The 19,299-nt window shown below is 45.0% G+C and overlaps 2 protein-coding genes across 8 annotated transcripts in view; both read left to right on the plus strand.

Moving 5' to 3' along the window:
* The window catches only part of LOC140494806 (F-BAR domain only protein 2-like), a 69,845-nt gene extending 64,459 nt beyond the window's left edge, over positions 1 to 5,386 (plus strand). For all 7 annotated transcript variants that reach the window (XM_072594425.1, XM_072594428.1, XM_072594427.1 and 4 more), the window contains exons 25-27: positions 481 to 545; positions 1,563 to 1,727; positions 1,895 to 5,386. In XM_072594425.1, coding sequence (XP_072450526.1) covers positions 481 to 545; positions 1,563 to 1,727; positions 1,895 to 1,917 — 253 coding nt within the window. In that variant the 3' untranslated portion in view covers positions 1,918 to 5,386. The remainder of the gene's footprint in view (positions 1 to 480; positions 546 to 1,562; positions 1,728 to 1,894) is intronic.
* A 3,598-nt stretch (positions 5,387 to 8,984) lies between these two features.
* On the plus strand, positions 8,985 to 19,121 carry rex1bd (required for excision 1-B domain containing). The gene is made up of 5 exons (XM_072594438.1): positions 8,985 to 9,085; positions 13,311 to 13,393; positions 14,288 to 14,492; positions 15,833 to 15,921; positions 18,707 to 19,121. Exons 1-5 carry the CDS (start codon positions 9,011 to 9,013, stop codon positions 18,786 to 18,788), a joined length of 534 nt encoding a protein of 177 aa, XP_072450539.1. The 5' UTR covers positions 8,985 to 9,010; the 3' UTR covers positions 18,789 to 19,121.
* Positions 19,122 to 19,299: the final 178 nt, after the last annotated feature.

Consider the following 19,299-nt stretch of genomic DNA (forward strand, 5'->3'; position numbering starts at 1 on the left):
GAGGGGACAGAGGTGGGGGGAGGGGCAGTGGGGGTGTGGGTAGAGGGTGCTGGTTGAGTAACCAGTATGTTACTCTGGTTGTGATATTAACCAATATTGGGAGGACTGAGCCCCTCTCTCCTTCACCAAGAGGACATCTCTCTTTCCTCCCCTCTTCCCCATCCAGCCCCTCCCTTCTTCCCCCTCCCTAAAGCTGAACATTAGAACAGAGGTGAGGCCATGCCTATCCCTGGTGGCACGTTCCCACAACAACAACATCTTGTATTATTGCAGCCCCTGTATGTTGGCTAATCACCTCCAGGTGCTTCAGTGAAACCGGACAGGGATTGACCCTGAGGCTGGTGAGGAGTTATTGGGCCGAGTGGTGGAAGACAAAGCTGAGGGTTAGGTCCCCAGGATCCACCTGTTGTTGGGGGACGGGGATAGGAACCCAGATGCTGTGGCTAACCAGGCGCTGACCTTCTGCTTCTTTTCCTGAAGGAACTCCAAACAGAAGAGGCTGTGCTGGAAGCTTCCAGATATCTGCACCCAATCAGGACCTGAAGGTAACTCATGTTGAAAGGGACAGGCTAGACCCAGCACCATTATGCTGTATGGGGACCTGTGGATTATTAGGCCCGGAGCCCCTACTCCTCCCCCTCCTGACGCCCTGAGAGTGGGAGAATGTTTGTTTCCACCTGGTTCTGGTCCTGGCTCCACCTCCTGCCTGTCTTGAGATGTGCTGAGCTGTTCATTGTCACTGTTCACGGGAGAGCAACTACTGGGAGGCCACTCTCTGAGGACTTGCTACCCCATCCCCTTCACTGCCCTTCTCCCCACCTTTCCCAATCCTCTATACCCCTCTCCCCACACGCTCTTCCCCCCCCCACCCTCTCCCTGTCCCCTGCCTATCCTCATTGACTGTCTTGCCCTCCCCAAACTCTCTGCCTGCCTCCTCTCTCTCTACCCCCTCCCTATTCCCTCCTCCCCTTTCACAGGATACATGGGGCAGAGCCGTCCCCCTTCCCAACCCCCACCCAGTGTCACTGGCTCAGTTGTCCTTTCTTTATTGCCCACCCTGGTTTCCCTGAGGGAGCAGCCACCTCTTCCCACTGTTTGTTTGAAGGGTTTCTTTCACAGATCCCAGTGACCTCCTCACTCCCTAATGCTGCTCCTGTTTTGAATGAGAATTGACTCTCTCCAGACACTCTAGACTGGAGAGGGTGGGGTATGTAGCCTTTTCACAATAAATTTCACTCATCTCCCTTCCCAGTAAGCCTGCAAATGAGGTGCTCTGTCTCTTCCTCTGTGTGTGTGTGTGTGTGTGTGAGAGAGAGAGAGTATGTATGTGTGCGTGTGAGAGTATGTGTGTCTATCTCTGTCTATCTGTCTGTGTGTCTTTCTGTTGCCCTTCATCTCTCTGTCTCTCCCTCTAGGTGTCTTTGTTTTTCTCTGTTCTCCCTCTGTCTGGTGTGGCCATCACCTTCTCCCACTTTTCCCTTTTCTCTGTCTGTGTGCATCTCTCTCTCTCTCTCTGTTTCTCTGTCTAACTCCCTCTCTCTCTCTCTGTCTGGCTTCTGTAGGGAGAGGATCACTGTCTGCGAGCTGGGAGGTGACGAATGGCCCGAGTAAGCCATCCCCCGTGGCCCTGCAGTTTACAAGCGAAGGGAACACAATGTCGGGAGCTGATATCTGTTTGGTGGGGGCTGGATACAGACTCTCTCTGGTGAAGAAGAAATTAGTTACAGGTAAGATTTCACATGCTCCAAGTGATTGAAATTGAGGACACATCAATGAGTGACACTGACTCAGTGTCCTGATGCTTGTGAGCAATTAGGAGATGCTGAATCACTTTGTCTTTCATCATGACCAGTTAGTCAGCTCACTAATTCTGTGTTTTGCTTTTTCTACCTAGGCAAGTACTTTGCAGGATGCTAGTGAGGAGTTTTCCCACTGGATGAAGACTTGTGTGTGCACTCAACTGGTTGTCCATCTGGGAACTGTTTGAGAGATTCCACTGTTTTGAGTGGTTATGGACTCTGACATATCTAACAGTTTACCTCAATCACTCTCTGATTTGGTCTGTGATTTTTTTTAAATGTTTTGGTATTCAGCATGTTTCTCTTCCTAAATGGAAAATCTCTCAACTAAACTCTGCCTGTATTGTGATTTTGAATTTCGTTGTTCCCATTCCAAATTTAATTGTAGGTCAGTCTTAGCTCTTGCCCTGTGCAACTTATTACTGGACCAGGAGGAACAATATGAATGCTTTTATTCACAATGTGCAGTGTTTCCCCAAACCCCACACCCTGAACCTGTATTTATTGCACTTTGGAACAAGTGGTTCTGATTCTGTTAACCTCTGGCTCTTCCAGCAGAGTTTGAGGATAATGAGAGTTGCTGCAATCATTCTGATTTTGTAGAAAATGCAATGTTGGGAACTTTGGGTTTCTTTTTGTAGTTGGCTGGAGCTGAGTGACTGCTCCCAGCTTCAGGCAGTGAGCTGCCTGAAACCAATGAACTGAAGAACAAAAATGAGACTCTGGGACACATCTTCCCCCTTTTGGATGACCAAAGTTCCAGGGAACCTCATCGTGAAATGCAATGGTTTTGAGGATTGGCCTATTTGAAGCTTATTTTACTCCAGACAAGAAGGTTTAAACCAATGACAGCATTAGAGTGAGGTTTGAAACTAACAGGAAGCTGATGAGATGAACCTGATTCACAGTTCCATTTTAATTTTCAGAATCTCCTGCGAGTTTATCTCTTCTTTTATCTCTGAGGAGATTTAATTTCTGAATTGCTGAAGACTCCATGACAATCTTGGAGAGTTAACAACCCTTGTTCCCTCTTGCTTTATGAGCAGTGATTTATGAATGTCAGTTTGGATTCAAGAAGCTAGGAATTCTGGATGTAATAAATCTAGACTCTCAGTGGAATCAGTTGAGGCTTTTTGTATATCTTTTAAGCAGTGTCAGTTCAAAATGACGTAATGAGTTTAAGCTCACCAGTTTGTGTGGTATGCTGATAGGGTCTAGTTTGTTTCTGTGCCAGGCTGAGACAGCGAGAACTAGCAGGTCCACATCTGTCACTGATCTGACCTGGGGGTCACAACTGTTAGAGACCATCTGACCTCTTCTCCTTCTGCAGCCCATTGACCTAATTGCCTGGAGTTTTTCATCCTGTCACAGTTGTTTCCAGAAGGTCTGCCAGACTGCACAGCACTTTTCAGACAACATCAAACTCTGGGGTGATGCCTCCATAGCTGAAGAGTCCCGTTACTATGCCATGTGTGTTGGTTAAAGGCCGCTGGGGACAAAATACTGGAGAGGCAAGTTTATATCTGAGCTTCAGCAAGAGTCAGCACCTTCAGGGGAGAAAGTGAAAGAAATAATTTTCTATTAAAAATTTGTTCAGTAAACGCTATCAGGTTCTCAGTCCTAGGTGCTGTCGCTCTTAAAGATTTTTAATTATCTTCTAGTGTTTAATCTCTATATTCTCTAAATTGTTAAAAATGTACAGCAAGGAGTGTTTCCACATTTAGACCATAAATTTCCATTTAAGGATCTGGAATAACTGTTCTAGATGGGTCTTGAATTTGTCCTTGGGTTAGATTTTAAGGCTCTTTGTCTGTGAAAGAGAGGGTTCTAGTTGTTGTTTGGTGTGAATAGGACAAACTATGGGCAGGAAGAAGGTGTCAAGCTTTCAGAATTGTAGCTTCATTTCCTGGTGTGGTTTCTCCAGGCAACGTAGAGATCTTGCAGAAGGGACCTGGACAATCGAGAATGATCTGATTTGGGCCATGGGGTAGGAACAGCATTCCTATTGGCAAGTCTAGTGACCAATCACTGAATGAGAAGGGAGATTAGCAGGTCATATGGTGAAACCACCAGGATTGTCCAAACATTCCAGCGTCTATATCGTTCCAGCAGTCCATATCATTCCTAGAGCCACCTAAAGTGTTTGAAGGAGCTTTGTAAAAGGAAAGATTTCAGTTCTCAGTTTGATCGACTAAGGGACAGCAGGGGTTTGAGGTCAGGCAGGGTATCTGATGGAGCCAGAGCTCAAGTGAGAGGGAGTCAGACAAGGTCCCTTGCCCTGCCAATGTGTACTCCGACTGGGACTAGTCCTGATGCTGGGGTTGCCAACTCTCACCAGATGAGTTCCTGGAGATTTAATCATGTGATTCCCACCTCAAACCCTGACCAAACCCTCCCCAAATACTGGTCTATCCTCCAGCCACTGTGATGTGATTGAATGAATCTGCACTGTCAGTCAGGCTAAGATTTTTTCCAAATCATTGATTTTGATCAAAAGAAAATGTGCAGTATTTGAATGTAGCTGTGAACTCTTTGATTCCTGGGTTTTTGAATCCCCAAGTCATCTTCAGGTGCTTTCAACTCCAGGCCAGTCTTGCAGACCTGGTAACTTTAGTAGTCAGGGAGATTGTTGTTTTATTTTACACTGTACCCTGTCTGACCTCTGGGTGAGGGTTCGTTTATACTTTGCCCTGATACTTTGATCGCAATATTGCCCTGAAGATATCTGAGAGGAATGAGTCTGTAGTTGATCCTGACTTTCTATTGGTCTGATCCTAGAGACGATGTGTTGTGGCCAGGGATGTTTCTCAAATTGCCACTTCAACCCAGTTAACAATACAACACAGGATCAACATGGTTGGGAGACTTTGGGACTAATTTTAGTTCCTTGCCTCATGCCCCATACCCACCCAGAAAGTTTTGGCTACATAAAACCTTTGATCATTCTTGGAAATAGAATCAAGGGCACAATAGCTTGCACTTATATTTACCTGGGCGTCTGTTCAGGAGCTGGGTTTATGGATGTGAGAACATCCCTATTATATGTTGTGTTTGGTGTGTTCCTTGCCCTCGACACACTGCCTTTTAAAGTTTTATTGACAAAATGTTGTCATGTCATGACAAAGTTGGTATAATCAGAGAGGTTAGAGACAGTAACAAGGAGTTGTTCCTGCTGTAATGTGTGACTTCACACTCTCACCTAGTGTTATTGGATGGTTTGGAACCTCAGAGAGATCTTTGATTTATATAATTATTAAATGTACATATATGTGAAAACTAGCCAGGGCTTCTTTTGTGAATTAGCCTTCATTTTGGAGTGTGTTTTTTGCTTCTCCATTTCTCATTGTACCAACAGATGTCCCCCCATCCCCCTCCCCTCACCTTCCCACCATCTCCACCCCACCTCAGCCTCTGTCCCTGCCCCAAGAAATCCAGCTGGGCCTGGGGGCTGAGGTTCTGAGATTCCAAGGGGGACCCTGTTCAGTGAGCTGTGCTTTTGTGTGAATACTGATGATGGTCAGCCTCCTGTGATGAGGTCTTGCCTGTACACTCAACCAAGCAATAAACAAAAACTAACAGCAAACCAACCCTGCCTTCTGTGGTTTTCGTTCTGAAGACAGGATCCTGTCGAAGAGCAGGACAGAATCCTACAGTGCGCCTGTGCGAACTCTCTGTGAAATTTGTGCTGCCCCTTGGCCCACTCTGTTCTTCACTCTCTTTAAGGACATACACAATTAATCTTTTTGAAGATACCAATGGAATTAGATTTCACCAATCTTTTCAGGTAGTGCGCTCCTGGTCTTATCCATCTAACAGAATGGAATCCCTGTGGAAACAGACCCATCGAAGTCCACACCAACCCTCTTAAAAAGCATCTCACCCAGACCCCCCACCCTTGCCCTCTCCATGTAACCCTGTTTTCCCATGGCTAATCCACCTAACTTGCACATCTTTGGACTGTGGGAGGAAACTGGAGCAACCAGAGGAAACCCGCGTAGACACTGGGAGAACGTGCAAATTCCACACATAGTCACCCAAGACCAGAACTGAACCTGGATCCCTGCTTGACTCCTTGAACATGAAGAGGTGAGCTGTGGTTCTACAGCCGGGGTGGGGTAATTTTTAAAAAATTCTCAAGGGTTGTGGGCATCTTTTACTGGGCCAACATTTATTGCTTGTCCCTAGTTGCCCCTTGAGAAGGTGGGGAGAGCTGCCTCTGGAACCACTGCAGTCCACATTCTGTAGGTAGAGCCACAATGCCCTTAGGGAGGGGATTCCAAGATTTTGACCCAGTGTACAGCAGTTAGAAAAAAAATCTCTTTTTTTGTTTATTTTACCAAGTACTTTAATTATATGCTCTCTCAATCTCAATCATTTCTTGAGAGAGAATGCTTTCTTCCTATTTAATCATCCCAGACCCCTCATTTATCATGAGTAGTTCAGTCAGGTCTCTCTGTTTTTGGTGGAGAAGGAAAGATAGTGACAGTTTCTCCAAGCCTGCGACTTAAGTTAATTTATCTTTTAGCACTATTCTCTGTAAATGTTTTTTGCATTCTTTCCAATGCCTTCACACCCCTCTCAAAGCTGAATGTATTATTGTAACTGAGGCTGAACTAATTTCTTGTATAGAATCCCACAGAACACAGGTTCTTCAACCCATTGAATCCATGCTAACCAATAACTAATCTTAACTCTATACTAGTCCCACTTTCCTGCACCAGGCCAAAGCCTTGAATATTATGATATTAAGTGCTTACACAGGTATATCTTGAAGGTTGTGAGGTTTCCTGTCTCAACTCCCCTCCTAGACAGTGCATTCCAGATGCCCACCACCCTCCGGTAAAAATGATTCTTCCTCAAACCCCTCTAAACTTCCTGCCTTTCACTTTAAAATTTTGCCCCTCATTACTGATTCTTTGATTAAGGGGAACAGTTATTTTCTAACCACCCTGTTCCTGACCCTCATAATCTTACATACCTCTATCAGGACCCCCTCAGCCCTTTCTGCTCAAAAGAAAAAATCCCAAACTTATCCAGCCCCTCTCCTTCGTTGAAATGCTTCATCCCAGACAATATCCAGTGAATCCTATAGAAGACTGCACCTTTCTGTTTCTGTGTTTTTTTTTTAAAAGTTGTGGACTGATATGAGGAAGAATTGTTTCTAAAAAGTGTTTTGAAAATATTGCTCTATAGTTTGAGAGGCTCGCATTTATGGTGAGCATTGTGAGCTGTTTGAACAAGCAGAAATTGAAGTGTTTGCAGACAAACAGGAGCAGAGAGGTTCTGCATTCAGATGCAGCTATGGATGGTACTAAATGATTGGTGTATGACCGAGTGACCAGTTGTCAATGACAAAGGCCTTTTGCCTGCCAACAGCCATGTAATCGGTTGGCAGGTAACTGAACAGCTTGGAGCTGGGACTGGGATACTGAAAAGGGATTTGATTTCCATCAGCCCAAGGGCAGTCTCTCTCTGTTCTCTGCAGTCAAAACTCACTTTAATCCTGAAGAGAAACAGTTCCTCGTTCCTTCAGTAATTGCTGGAAGCTGTGACTCACAATTAGCACATTAGAAATATTATACAATTGAATCAAGCACCCTGTGCCTTTTGCAAACCAGAGGAAGCATTCAGAAGAGGGAGGCCAGTAAGAAACTTCTGGATCAGCAAGAAAGACCGAACTACAGAAATATTCCAGCACAGGAGGAGGCCATTCTGTCCATTGTGTGTGAGCCTGTTTGATTACCTAGTGTCTATCACCTTATCCTGACACACCATTTCTATTCAGTGCCCTCTTGAATGCCTCAATTCAAGTTGCCTCTGTCATGTTTCCAGTCAGTGTATTCCAGGCCCTAAGTTCTCATTGTAAGAAAAAGTTGTTTTTACATCATCCTCGCTTCATTTGCTCATCACTTTCATTCTATGCACTCTCATTCCTTTTTCTTTCTTTTTCAGCAGGATCAGCATCTCCCTACCTACTCTTTCCAGCCCACTCATAATGTTGAAAACCTCCATCAAATCTCCTCTCCAAAAAGAACAGTTCAACTTCTTCAATCTATCCTTACTACTGAAGTTTTTCATCCCTGGAACCATTCTTGTAAATTATTTCTTCACTCCATTTAATGCATTTATATCTTTCCTTTAATGTGGCACCACAACTGGACACAATCCTCCAGGTGAGATTTAACAAGTGACTTGTACAAGTTCATCATTACCTCCCTGCTCTTGTACTCTGTGCCCATTCATAAAATTGAGAACCATTGTATGCTTTATTAACACTTAATAGTAAGTTCCTGGAGAGTTTTGCTGAACAAAGAGACCTTGGAGTGCAGGTTCATAGCTCCTTGAAAGTGGAATCACAAATAGATAGGATAGTGAAGAAGGTGTTTTGTATGCTTTCCTTTATAAGTCAGTGCATTGAGTGCAGGAGTTAGGAGGTCATGTTGAAACCGTACAGGACATTATTTGGGCTACTTTTGGAATTCTGCATTCAATTCTGATCTCTCTGCTAGAGAAAGCACGTTGTGAAACTTGAAAGGATTCAGAAAAGATTTACAAGGATGTTGCCAGGTTTAAAGTTTGGAGGAGAGGCTGAATAGGATGGGTCTATTTTCCCTGAAGTGTCAGGGGCTGAGGGGTGACCTTTGAGAGGTTTATAAAATCATGAGGGGCATGGACAGAGTGAATAGCCAAGATCTTTTCCCCAGGGTAGGGGAGCCCAAAACTAGAAGGCACAGGTTTAAGGTGAAAGGGGAAAGATTTAAAAGGGACCTGAGGGGCAACTTTTTCACACAGAGGGTGGTACGTGTATGGAATTGGCTGCCAGAGGAAGTGGTGGTAGCTGGTACAATTACAATATTTAAAGGGCACCTGGATGGGTATATGAATAGGAAGGGTTTAGAGGGATATGGGCCAAATGCTGGCAAATGGAAATATGAGTTTAATATCAATGATCTTTAATGTTCATCGGCTGCAATAACCAGCTTTACCTGATATGATGCTGTCACGGGAGGACTAGCCTGGCCTGCAGTAACGCAGCCTGGCCTGAGATGATGCTGTTGTGGGAGGTCAAACCTGGCCTGCAGTAACGCAGCCTGGCCTGAGCTGATGCTGTTGTGGGAGGTCAAACCTGGCCTGCAGTAACGCAGCCTGGCCTGAGCTGATGCTGTTGTGGGAGGTCAAACCTGGCCTGCAGTAACGCAGCCTGGCCTGAGATGATGCTGTCGCAGGAGGACCAGGCGGCTGAGAGGAGCAAGTCCCTGAGCCGGTCGCGCTCTGGATGGAGGATGGTGAGTGCGGCCTGTTTCTTCAGACGAGCCTTCGCGGCGGCTAACCCTGTACTCAGCGCCGGCGCCTTCGGAGAGATAGAGGCCTGAAGTAAGGCCACCTCCTACCCCCATCGCTGTGTCCCCCGGGCTCAAACCCGCTAAGGGCCGAGGAGAGGATCAGGGTCGCCCGAGGTTTCAGCCCCCACCCCGTGCCCCAAGCCCAGGTCTCCAGAACATGACCTGGGTTTCTGCATTAATAGTCGAAAAGTGTGGCACTGGAAAAGCACAGCAGGCTGGGCAGCATTTGAGGAGCAGGAGAGTTGATGTTTCAAGTATAAGCCTTTCATCAAGAAGTGCTTATCCCTGAAACGTTGACTGTCCTGCTCCTTGGATGCTGTCTGACCTGCTGTGCTTTTCAAGCACCACACTTTTTTTAAATAGATATTTTTATTGAAAATGTAACATCTTTTTACACGTTTACAAAAGAAAACTTAAAAAAAATCCAAATATAAACATTGATATACAATTAAATCTTAAATAAATAATAACCAAAATCTATCAAACAGAAAAAAAAGGAGAAAAAAAAACTCAACTAACTACTCATCTAACCTACAACTAACCAGAGTGTATGATTAAATCTCTTACATTATTCAAGAGAAAAAAACCGACGGATAACAGAAATTGAGTAGTGATATACATGCTCGGAATGTGTTAACATCAGATCAGTACAAAACCCGTATCCGTGTGGGATTCCTCTCCTAAGAGGACCCAGACCAGCCAGGTTCATCCTCGTAATTAAATAAAGGCCCTTGTTAGGATGACCGAGATAACTGTATGTGTGAAATTCAAGAAGGGCTGCCATATTTTATGCAATAATTCGTTTTTATCCGGTGCACCATATTTGTAAGGGAGTCAAGGGGAGTATATTCCATAATTATTCTGTGCCAACTCGAAAGTCCATGAGGGCCCTCAGCCACCCAGTTTACCAAAATGTTTTTCCTTGCACAGAAAGAGAGAATGGAAAATAATCTCTTCCCTGTCATAATTTCAGATGTTCTTTATCCAATAAATGTGTCTCCGAAAGGAGATCTATATCGATCCTTTCTTTCTTGAGATTTGATAATATTTTCTTCCTTTTTGATTGGTGGATTATACCCCATGATATTCCAGGTGCACCATTTAATTGACTGATCAACCATAATCACCGGGCAAGTCCGAGACCCCTCGGGAGAAGATGGGCGACACGGTGGCACAGTGGTTAGCACTGCTGCCTCACAACGCCAGAGACCCGGGTTCATTTCCTGCCTCAGGCAACTGACTGGGTGGAGTTTGTGCATTCTCCCTGTGTCTGCGTGGGTTTCCTCCGGGTGCTCCAGTTTCCTCTCTCAGTCCAAAAATGTGCAGGTTAGGTGAATTGGCCATGCTAAATTGCCCGTAGTGTTAGGTGAAGGGGTAAATGTAGGGGAATGAGTCTGGGTGGGTTGCGGGTCAGTGTGGACTTGTTGGGCCGAAGGGCCTGTTCCACAGTGTAAGTAATCTGTAAAAAAGTCTGTAATGAAACCCTATCCAAAACATTCCGACCATAGAGCATATAAAATTCACAAAAATAAAAGCTCTTTAATACACTCAGATCAATATAATAAAAAAAACTATTTCGAAATAAAAAAATTAAACGGAGATCTTCCCGTTTAAAGGGGGTAAATCGGGGTTGGGGGGGGGGGGGGGGGGGGGGCGGGAAAAACAACATCAATTAACTCTTACAATTTATCTAAGAGAGTCCAAAAGTTCCTTGGCCTTCTCTGGTGATCCGAAATTATACACAGACCCTTCATGGCTGAAGCGTGGCGTAGCTGGGTAGCACAAGGAGTACTGAATGTTTAAGTCCCTTAAGCGTTTCTTCGTTTTGTCAAACGGCCTCCTCTTTCAGACCAAAGCTGGGGAAAAGTCTTGAAATAACAAAATCTTGGATCCTTTATAAATCATGGCTTGGGGATCTTTCCCAAGATTTCTGGAAGTTTCCAAAAGCATCTGCCTCTCCTTGTAGCTCTGCAGCCGGAACAGGACCGGGTGGGGGCACTGGTTCGAGCCAGGCCAGTGCACTGCAACCCGGTAGGCCCATTCCACCCTCACCCGGCCTGATCCAGCCTCCAGATTTAACAGTTGTGGAAGCCACTGCTCGAAACGCTGTAAGCTGGCCTCCTTCTTCCCATTCGGGAAGGCCCAGCAAACATATTTTTTCAACGACCTCGATTCTCGAGGTCGTCAACGTGATTCTCGAAGGTCCGGACTTGCTGTTCGAGAGGCTGGACCAGATCCACAGCCGATTCTGCTATGGTCTCGGAGGTTGTGGCCTTTAATCCGCCCCTCCAACTCGGCGCTCGATTTCCTTGATGTCTCGGCCGTGCTTTTGTAGCGCGACTGTGAGTGAGTCCCATCAGCTCTGGGACTCTTTGATGAAGGCGTCGAGTTTGGAGGTTATTTCCACAAGACTCGCCACCGTAGGTAAGTCCCCCGGGGCGGCTGCGGACACCTCTGCTGCAGCTGGGGAGGGTGGGGGAGGGGCTGAGAACTGCAGGCTCCTTTTCCCCCTAGTCATTTTTACAGGAGACTAGACTGTCTAAATTACTACTGAGCAACTAATTACATTAAGTAAAAACTATTTTAAATTATATGGTGAGCGTGGTAGAGGCGGGTGGCCCACTTTGCCCAAGTCTTGGGAGGAGCACTATAGACTTAGACTTGCTGAGCCGTCACCATCTTGGATCCCCCACACCACACTTATTATACTCTGATCTTGAGCATCTACAGTCCTCACTTTCTCTCTGGGTTAATAGTCTAGTGATAATATCAGTAAGCCTTCACCTCCCACAGAAGTGTGATTTGGTTTCTGTGAGTAAATGGGCAAAACAAATGTACAGAAAATTTAAAAATAAATAACATCTAAGACCACGGAAATTAGATCCATTCACTTCACAGCGGATTAGGAAACAATGAACAAATTATATTTAAAAATTTGTCATTGACATGGGCTTTGATTGTCCAAGTGTGATATCTGAGTATCAGACTCGACTGTGCACAGTTGCTGAATGTCATGGTGCAAAGCTGTACAAGTACCACTGAGTCCTTGGGCACAGTCCCCCTGTTCCCTATCCTCCAGGGGTTTTACTCCTGCACCTTCATCCTGTTGAGTACACTGCTGGCTTGAACCATTCAGCCTGGCCCTCGTTGAAGCTGTAGTTGAACATTACTGTATTCTGGCTGCCCTCCTGGTGCGTAAGGGTACAAGTGAGAAGCTTCAGCCCACTGATGGAGACTTGAACTTCTGGTTGCACTTTGTCATAATCAACAGGATTGTTGAAGGTCAGAGGCAGCAGTCCTTGCTTCTTGAGATTAATTTTGTGAATCCAACCTCTTGACAGTAATGGCTGGACTTGAGGGCAGCCTGTTCTCCCCTGGAGATCTTGCCATTGTTCTGAACCTCAACTACTACCCAAGTTGATGCCTTCTTTCTTGTAAGCATGAGCAGGTTCTGTCACAAGCCCATACTGGTCACTTCGGTAGTTTTTGATTTCATTGACTTTGCTATCCTTGATATTACCAGCTCTGATGAGCAGATTATTTGAAATGTCAGGATGGCCATATAACCCCAGCTAAGGCCAAGCAGCAGAGTGGCGCACTACCCTGTCCCTGACCTTCCTTGGTCATCTTTCCCACACTCTCCCCATTTTTAACAGCACAAAATTCTTCGCATTTCTCTGTCCCTTCAATTCTGAAGAAGTCATATTTCATTCAAAATGTTAACTCTGTTTTTCACCACACAGATACTGCCAGATCTGTGTTTCTTCAGCACTTGCAATTCTTCTATAGTATTATGCTTTTAGATTAGATTCCCTACAGTGTGGAAACAGGCCCTCTAGCCAAACAAGTTCACACCGACCCTCTGCAGAGTAACCCACCTAGACCCATTTCCCTCTGACTAATACACCTAACACTACGGGCGATTTAGCACGGCCAATTCACCCAACCTGCACATCTTCGGACTGTGGGACGAAGTAGGAGCACCCAGAGGAAACCCACGCAGACACAGGGGAGAATGTGCAAACTCCACACAGACAGTCACCTGAGGTGGGACTCTAACCCCGTTCCCTGGTGCTGTGAGGCAGCAGTGCTAACCACTGAGCCACCGCACCACCCCTTTTGTTGTGCCCCCAATTAACATTTTACATTCATTGTTTTTTGGTCGCAGAGTGCAAATGGACTGAATACACTGGTGCGGACCCTTTATGCATTACAGGAGGAGCGTGTTGAAGCTTATCGGCTTTTTGATCTGTGAGTATGAGACCAATTTACACAGAATCTGAGGTGGTTATTTATTCTAGAAGAAAATAGTTCTACAATTTTCCTGTATCTTCCTGTGCACTTTTTAAAACAGGGAGCTGTTTATCTATGGTGTGACTGTCTTGTCTGAATGGCACCCCATACAATATTATTTTCATAAGCCATCCTATTTATTCATGCCTCCTGTGTACAGATGCTGCCAGACCTGCTGAGCTCCAGTAACTCATGTTTTTGTTTCTAATTTCCTTGTAATTGGACCTTGAATCTCCTCGAGCCTGCATGCCATGGGTTTGTTATCTGTTCATTGGATCTTGGATCCCTCTGGGACTTTCTCCATCCAAGATTTCTAGTATTCTCTGCTTTCATTATCAGTGGCCCATGAACATACTCACTCACATACCCAGCCTGTGCGGATATTCGTTAATAACTAACCAGATATTATAAAGAGGACACATTTGGCAGATGTAGTACCACAGTGATTATAGTGAGAGTTTCAAACAGAGAACAGCAGTCACTTCCAGTTTCCATTTCACCTGGAACCATCCTGAAGCATCCACAGCTCCTCCCTGACTCTCTACATCTGCCTTATTGATGCACTCACTTTCTCCATTCTGCTTCTCATTTTCCTTTCTCATTCCTGTCTCTATTATAGAAACTGCCTGGAGCATACACTGTTACTGATTTATACTGGTTCAGATGGCAGGAGACAAACTGAAATGCCTCAGCCTGAGAGCCACTTGGCCCTTCCCTCCACTGGGCTGAACTTAGGCAAAGGACTGACATTAGGTCTGTGTGCCTCGGGGCCAGGGTCAAAGAAGTTTAAAACATACAAAGTTGTTGAATAATAATCAGAAACTTTCTCCTCCCGTAACTCTCCGGTTCCAGAGGACATCAGGCGTATCTCCGCTCTGCTCCCAACTATGACTTTATCAAATACCGGCAGCTGGTGCACGAGATCACCCAGGCATTTAACCGGATCTCCAAGGAAGTGATTCAGCTCAAGGACCGGTTTCATGAGGAGTATGATCGCCCAGATCTCTCTGAGCACATCGCGAGAGTTCAGGAACGGGAACGGGAAAAGCTAGAATTGGTGAGTTGGAAAAAGGACCTCAAGGGGATCAGGGAAAGCCACTGGAACAAAGAGTGGGAACCCACACATTAGACTGTAGAGAACTCTGGTTTAGCTGATCTCCCACTGGGAAGGTATCGGAGCCGCTATCTATTTGAAAGGGACTCCTGTGGTCCGGGCTGTGTTTATTGAGATTAAAGCCAATCATATGTCAAGTTTAAGTGAACAGGCAAAAGGCAGATGAACTGTAATGTTTAGCAGGTTTAGGGAAGTTCTGAAATGTTGGCATTTCATTTCAAAGGGAATGAAGCATAATAATGGAGAAGTCTTACAATAACTGTACAAGGCACTAGGTAGACCACACCTCGAACATTGAACAGATTTGGTACCCTTATCTCAGAAAAGATATGCTGATATTGGGGGCAGTCCAGAGAAGGGAACTGCCCCCAAAATAAGTTGCATAAATTGGTCCTGGGTATGGAGGCACTATCAGATGAAGAAAGGTTAAGTAGTTTGTCCTGTGCTCATTGGAGTTTAGAAGAGTGAGGGAAAATACTACCAGAGCCAAACCAGCCTGATCCCTGGTTGGATCCACATGTTCTTCTTGGAAGCTGTCACAAATGTATACTATGAATATTTCCCCTGGACCCTCTGCAATTTTATTTTCCCAATCTACATGAAGATTAAAATCACACTTATTTTAATGTACTTTTTTTATCATGCCCTCATTATCTCCCTCATCTTCATAATTCATACTTAATTTATTCTGTCCTACAGTCTAGTTCTGAAGAGGAGTCACACTAGACTCAGAATGTTAACTCTCTTTCCTTTCCCCACAGATACTCCCATTCTGTTAAGTTTCTCCAGCATTCCCTATGTTTGCTATAGTATAGCAACTGTTCGATAGCCCTATTGACTACTTGTACCAGTATTGTCTTGCCCTTGTTATTTTTTTATCTCTACAAATGTGGATTCTTCTACTTCCAATCCAAGAGTATTTCTTGCATTTGTACTTATTCCATTGTACACTATCAAAGCAGTTCCACCACACTTTCCTGTCTACCTTCTTTCAAAAAGTTCACATAGCCCTGAATATTTAGCCCAGCACATGAGTGCAAAAGACAGATATCATTGTGGGTTCACCTTCACCAAATGACTTGCAGTAGTTCAACAAGGCATGTCATCACCAACCTTTCAGGACTAGTAGGATGGACATTAAATGCTGGCCCAGCCAGTGACTCCTACATACAGTGAATGACTTTAAGAAGGAAGGTACAACATGGGGTTATGTACAAAGTAAAGTGCCCTTTACCTTGGAGAATTGTAAGTTTCTGACAAGAGTCCCTTTTCTTATTCTCTAGACAGCCAGGCTACAGCTTGCCAAGCAGAATATGTTGGACCATCCAGGCAACGAGACCTACCAGGAGGAGGCCCGAGAACTGAAGCAGAGGTATGAGCATTGCTGTTCTGTGCGTGTTATCAGCCCTACATTTGGGGAGATGCTGTCCATTCCCACAGTGCAGTGTCCTATCACCAATGGCAGGCCTGGCGTCTTGTTTCCACGAAGGCCCTGTTGCCTGACATTCAGCTCAGAATGCTCTGCAAAGCACTCGTGCCCAACTGGCTAGACCAAGCAGCTGATACTCTTACCTGGAAAAGAATGACCTGAGAAGCAACCTGATGGAGCTCAGGCTTGACTGGATGTGCCCCTGGTAAGGCAGACTTAAACTTGGGGCTGTGGATTTAAGAGAGTCACTAATAAATCCACTGATTGGGTAAAGTGGTTTCTCCTGAATTCCCTGAGTGTGGTGGGATTGTGGAACTTGGTCCCACATGGAACGAGGGATTTTAAAGTGAAAGCTGTTAATGTGTCTAAGCTAGATCAGTAAATGAGATCAAGGGTTGAAGGAAATGTTGATAGGGTGGGGTGAAGAGTGGGCTGAGATCTGGGAGGAGGTTTTCAATATCCACTACCAAGAGTGGCTCAGCAGCAGCACTACTGACTGAGCTGGTTGGGTCCTAAGGGACATCACTGCTAGAGGGAAAAACTTTCTTGACCTCATCCGTACCAATTTGCTGAGTACAGATGCATCTGTCCAGCCTTAGAGGGACAAGTGGCTAGTAACATTTCGTGTGACACCAATGCCAAGCAATGATAATTTCCAATAAGGACAACCTAATCACCACCCTTAACATTCAACGATGTTGCCATCACTGAATTCCCTCACTATCAACATCCTGGGGGTTATCATTGACCAGAAGCACAACTGGACACCATAGAATCAAAGTGGCTACAAGAGCAGGTCAGAGCCTGAAAATACTGCAGCAAATAACTCACTTCCCAAAGCCTGTTTATCATCTACAAAGCACAAGTCAGGAGAGTGATAGAATATTCCACAATTGCCTGCATGGATGCAATTCCAATGGAACTCAACAAGCTCAACACCATCCCAGACAGAGCAGCCCACTTGATTAATACCACATCCACATGAATCTACTCCCTCCACCACCAATGCTCGGTAGCGGCAGTGTGTACTGTCTACAAGATGTATTGCAGAAATTCACCAAGGCTCCTTAGATAGCATCTTCCAAACCCACCACCACTTCCATCTAGAAGGACAAAGGTAGCAGATACATGGGAACACCATCACCTGCAAGTTCCTCTCAAAGCCACTCAACATCCTGACCTGTAAATATGTTGCCATTTAGAGTCAGAGATGTACAGCATGGAAACAGACCTTCTGTCCAACTCATCCATGCCAACCTGGTATCCTAACCTAATCTAGTCCCATTTGCCAGCATTTGCCACCATATCCCTCTAACCCTTTCAAAACCCATCCAGATGCCTTTTATATGCTGTAATTGTACCAGCCTCCACCACTTCCTCTGGCAGCTCATTCCATACACATACCACCCTCTGCATGAAAAAGTTGCCCCTTTGGTTCCTTTTATATCTTTCCCCTCTCACCCTAAACCTACGCCCTCTAGTTCTGGACTCTCCCACCTCAGGAAAAAGACTTTGTGTCTATTTATCCTATCCATGCCCTTCATGATTTTATAAACCTCTGTTCTAATGCTCCAGGGAAAACAGCTCCAGCCTATTCAGCCTCTCCCCATAGCTCAAATCCTCCAACCCTCAAAACATCTTTGTAAATCTTTTCTGAACCCTTTCAAGTTTTGCAACATCCTTCTAATAGGAAGGAGACCAGATTTGCATGCACTATTCCAAAAGTGGCCTAAATAATATCACAACATTACCTCCCAACTCCTATATTCAATGCTCTGACCAATTAAGAAAAGCATATCAAACACCTTCACTATCCTATCTACCTGTGACTCTACTTACAAGAAACTATGAACCTGCACTCCAAGGTGTGTTTGCCCAGCAACACTTCCTAGGACCTTACTATTAAGGTATAACAGCTGCTCTGAATTGCCTTTCCAAAATGCAGTACCTCATGTTTATTTAAATTAAATGCCATCTGCCACTTCTCAGCCCATTGGCCCATCTGATCAAGATCCTGTTGTACTCTGAGGTAACCACCTTCGTTGTCCACTACACCTCCAGTTTTGGTGTCATCTTCATACTTGCTAACTATACCTCTTATGCTCACATCCAAATCATTTATATAAATGAGGAAACGCAGTGGACCCAGCACCGATCCTTGTGGCACACCACTGGTCACAGGCCTTCAGTCTGAAAAGTAACCCTCCACCACCACCCTCTGTCTTCTACCTTTGAGCTAGTTCTGAATCCAAATTCTTCAGTGTCGATGGATCAAAATCATGGAATTCCCTTCCTAAAGGTATTGTGGATCAACCTAGAACTGCTGGCTAGCCAGCAATGCACACGTCCTATGAATAAATAAAATTCCTCCCTGTAGCATGTGAAGGGCTGTCGGTTGTAAATGCTCTCTTCTGAGGTTGGTGGAAGGAATTTGGTGAGAGTTTTGGCTGCAGGTTACATTGGCTGTGATTGCCCCAACACTCTTGCTTCCCTCTTTGTTGAACTGTGCATGCGATTGGACACACTGCTTGAATAAGACTGAACTTCACTGTGGTACACCTCTGAGTCAGATAGTTCGCTGCCACTCCCTGCCTTGTGTGTACGATTACTTTGCCAAGGCACCTGAGAGCAGTGCACAGAGGCTGCATAGGGGAGGAATCAGTGGGTTTATTTCTTGCAAGCCTCTCCATCCTTCCTGATTTTACAATGTATTTATCATTTTCTCCAGGATTAGGAAAACCATTGAGGCAATTAATGAGATTCTTCAGGACTTCAAATACGATTCAGAGGAGATCGAAGCCAGCGGATAGATTTGTTCTCACCAGTGTTGTTGATCTGTTAGAGACCTCGGCATCATTAAGCATCTCCTGAAGCTGGAGCTTCTGCTCTTCATCACATGCACTGTCACCAAATCAGCCCCGATAATTTCTTGCTGTCTAGGTGCAGGAAAGGAACAAAGATCTTTGGAACAATTTTCCCTTTCTCCAGAGGGACCTGATTCATTCCATGCATCCCAAGATTCAGCAAGGACTCAGCGCAGACCCTAAGCAGTGATGGAATTACTGAATGTCATTTGCACTTCCTGTTGACTCACTGTGTAAACTGTTCAGAGAAATAAATGACTGTGTGCTTCTTGTCAACTATTTCAAACTGCAACATCCATATTAGCCGTTGCTTCTATATTATGCAAGGAAAAGGATAAACGTGCATTTTTAAAATAATCTCAGAACGGTTACCTGTTCAGTAGACAAGAAGTGCAGCTACTGAACACAGCAAGATCCCATAAACTGCAGTGAGACGGACTCTGATCTGTTTTAATGG

Source organism: Chiloscyllium punctatum, chromosome 24 (assembly GCF_047496795.1).
Source record: "Chiloscyllium punctatum isolate Juve2018m chromosome 24, sChiPun1.3, whole genome shotgun sequence".
Taxonomy (NCBI): Eukaryota; Metazoa; Chordata; class Chondrichthyes; order Orectolobiformes; family Hemiscylliidae; genus Chiloscyllium; species Chiloscyllium punctatum.

Coding starts and splice junctions, on each gene's coding strand:
- rex1bd (XM_072594438.1), top strand. CDS start 9,011: ATGATGCTGTCGCAGGAGGACCAGGCGGCTGAGAGGAGCAAGTCCCTG. Junction 13,394..14,287: donor GCTTATCGGCTTTTTGATCT/GTGAGTATGAGA, acceptor CTCCGGTTCCAG/AGGACATCAGGCGTATCTCC. Junction 15,922..18,706: donor GCCCGAGAACTGAAGCAGAG/GTATGAGCATTG, acceptor CATTTTCTCCAG/GATTAGGAAAACCATTGAGG.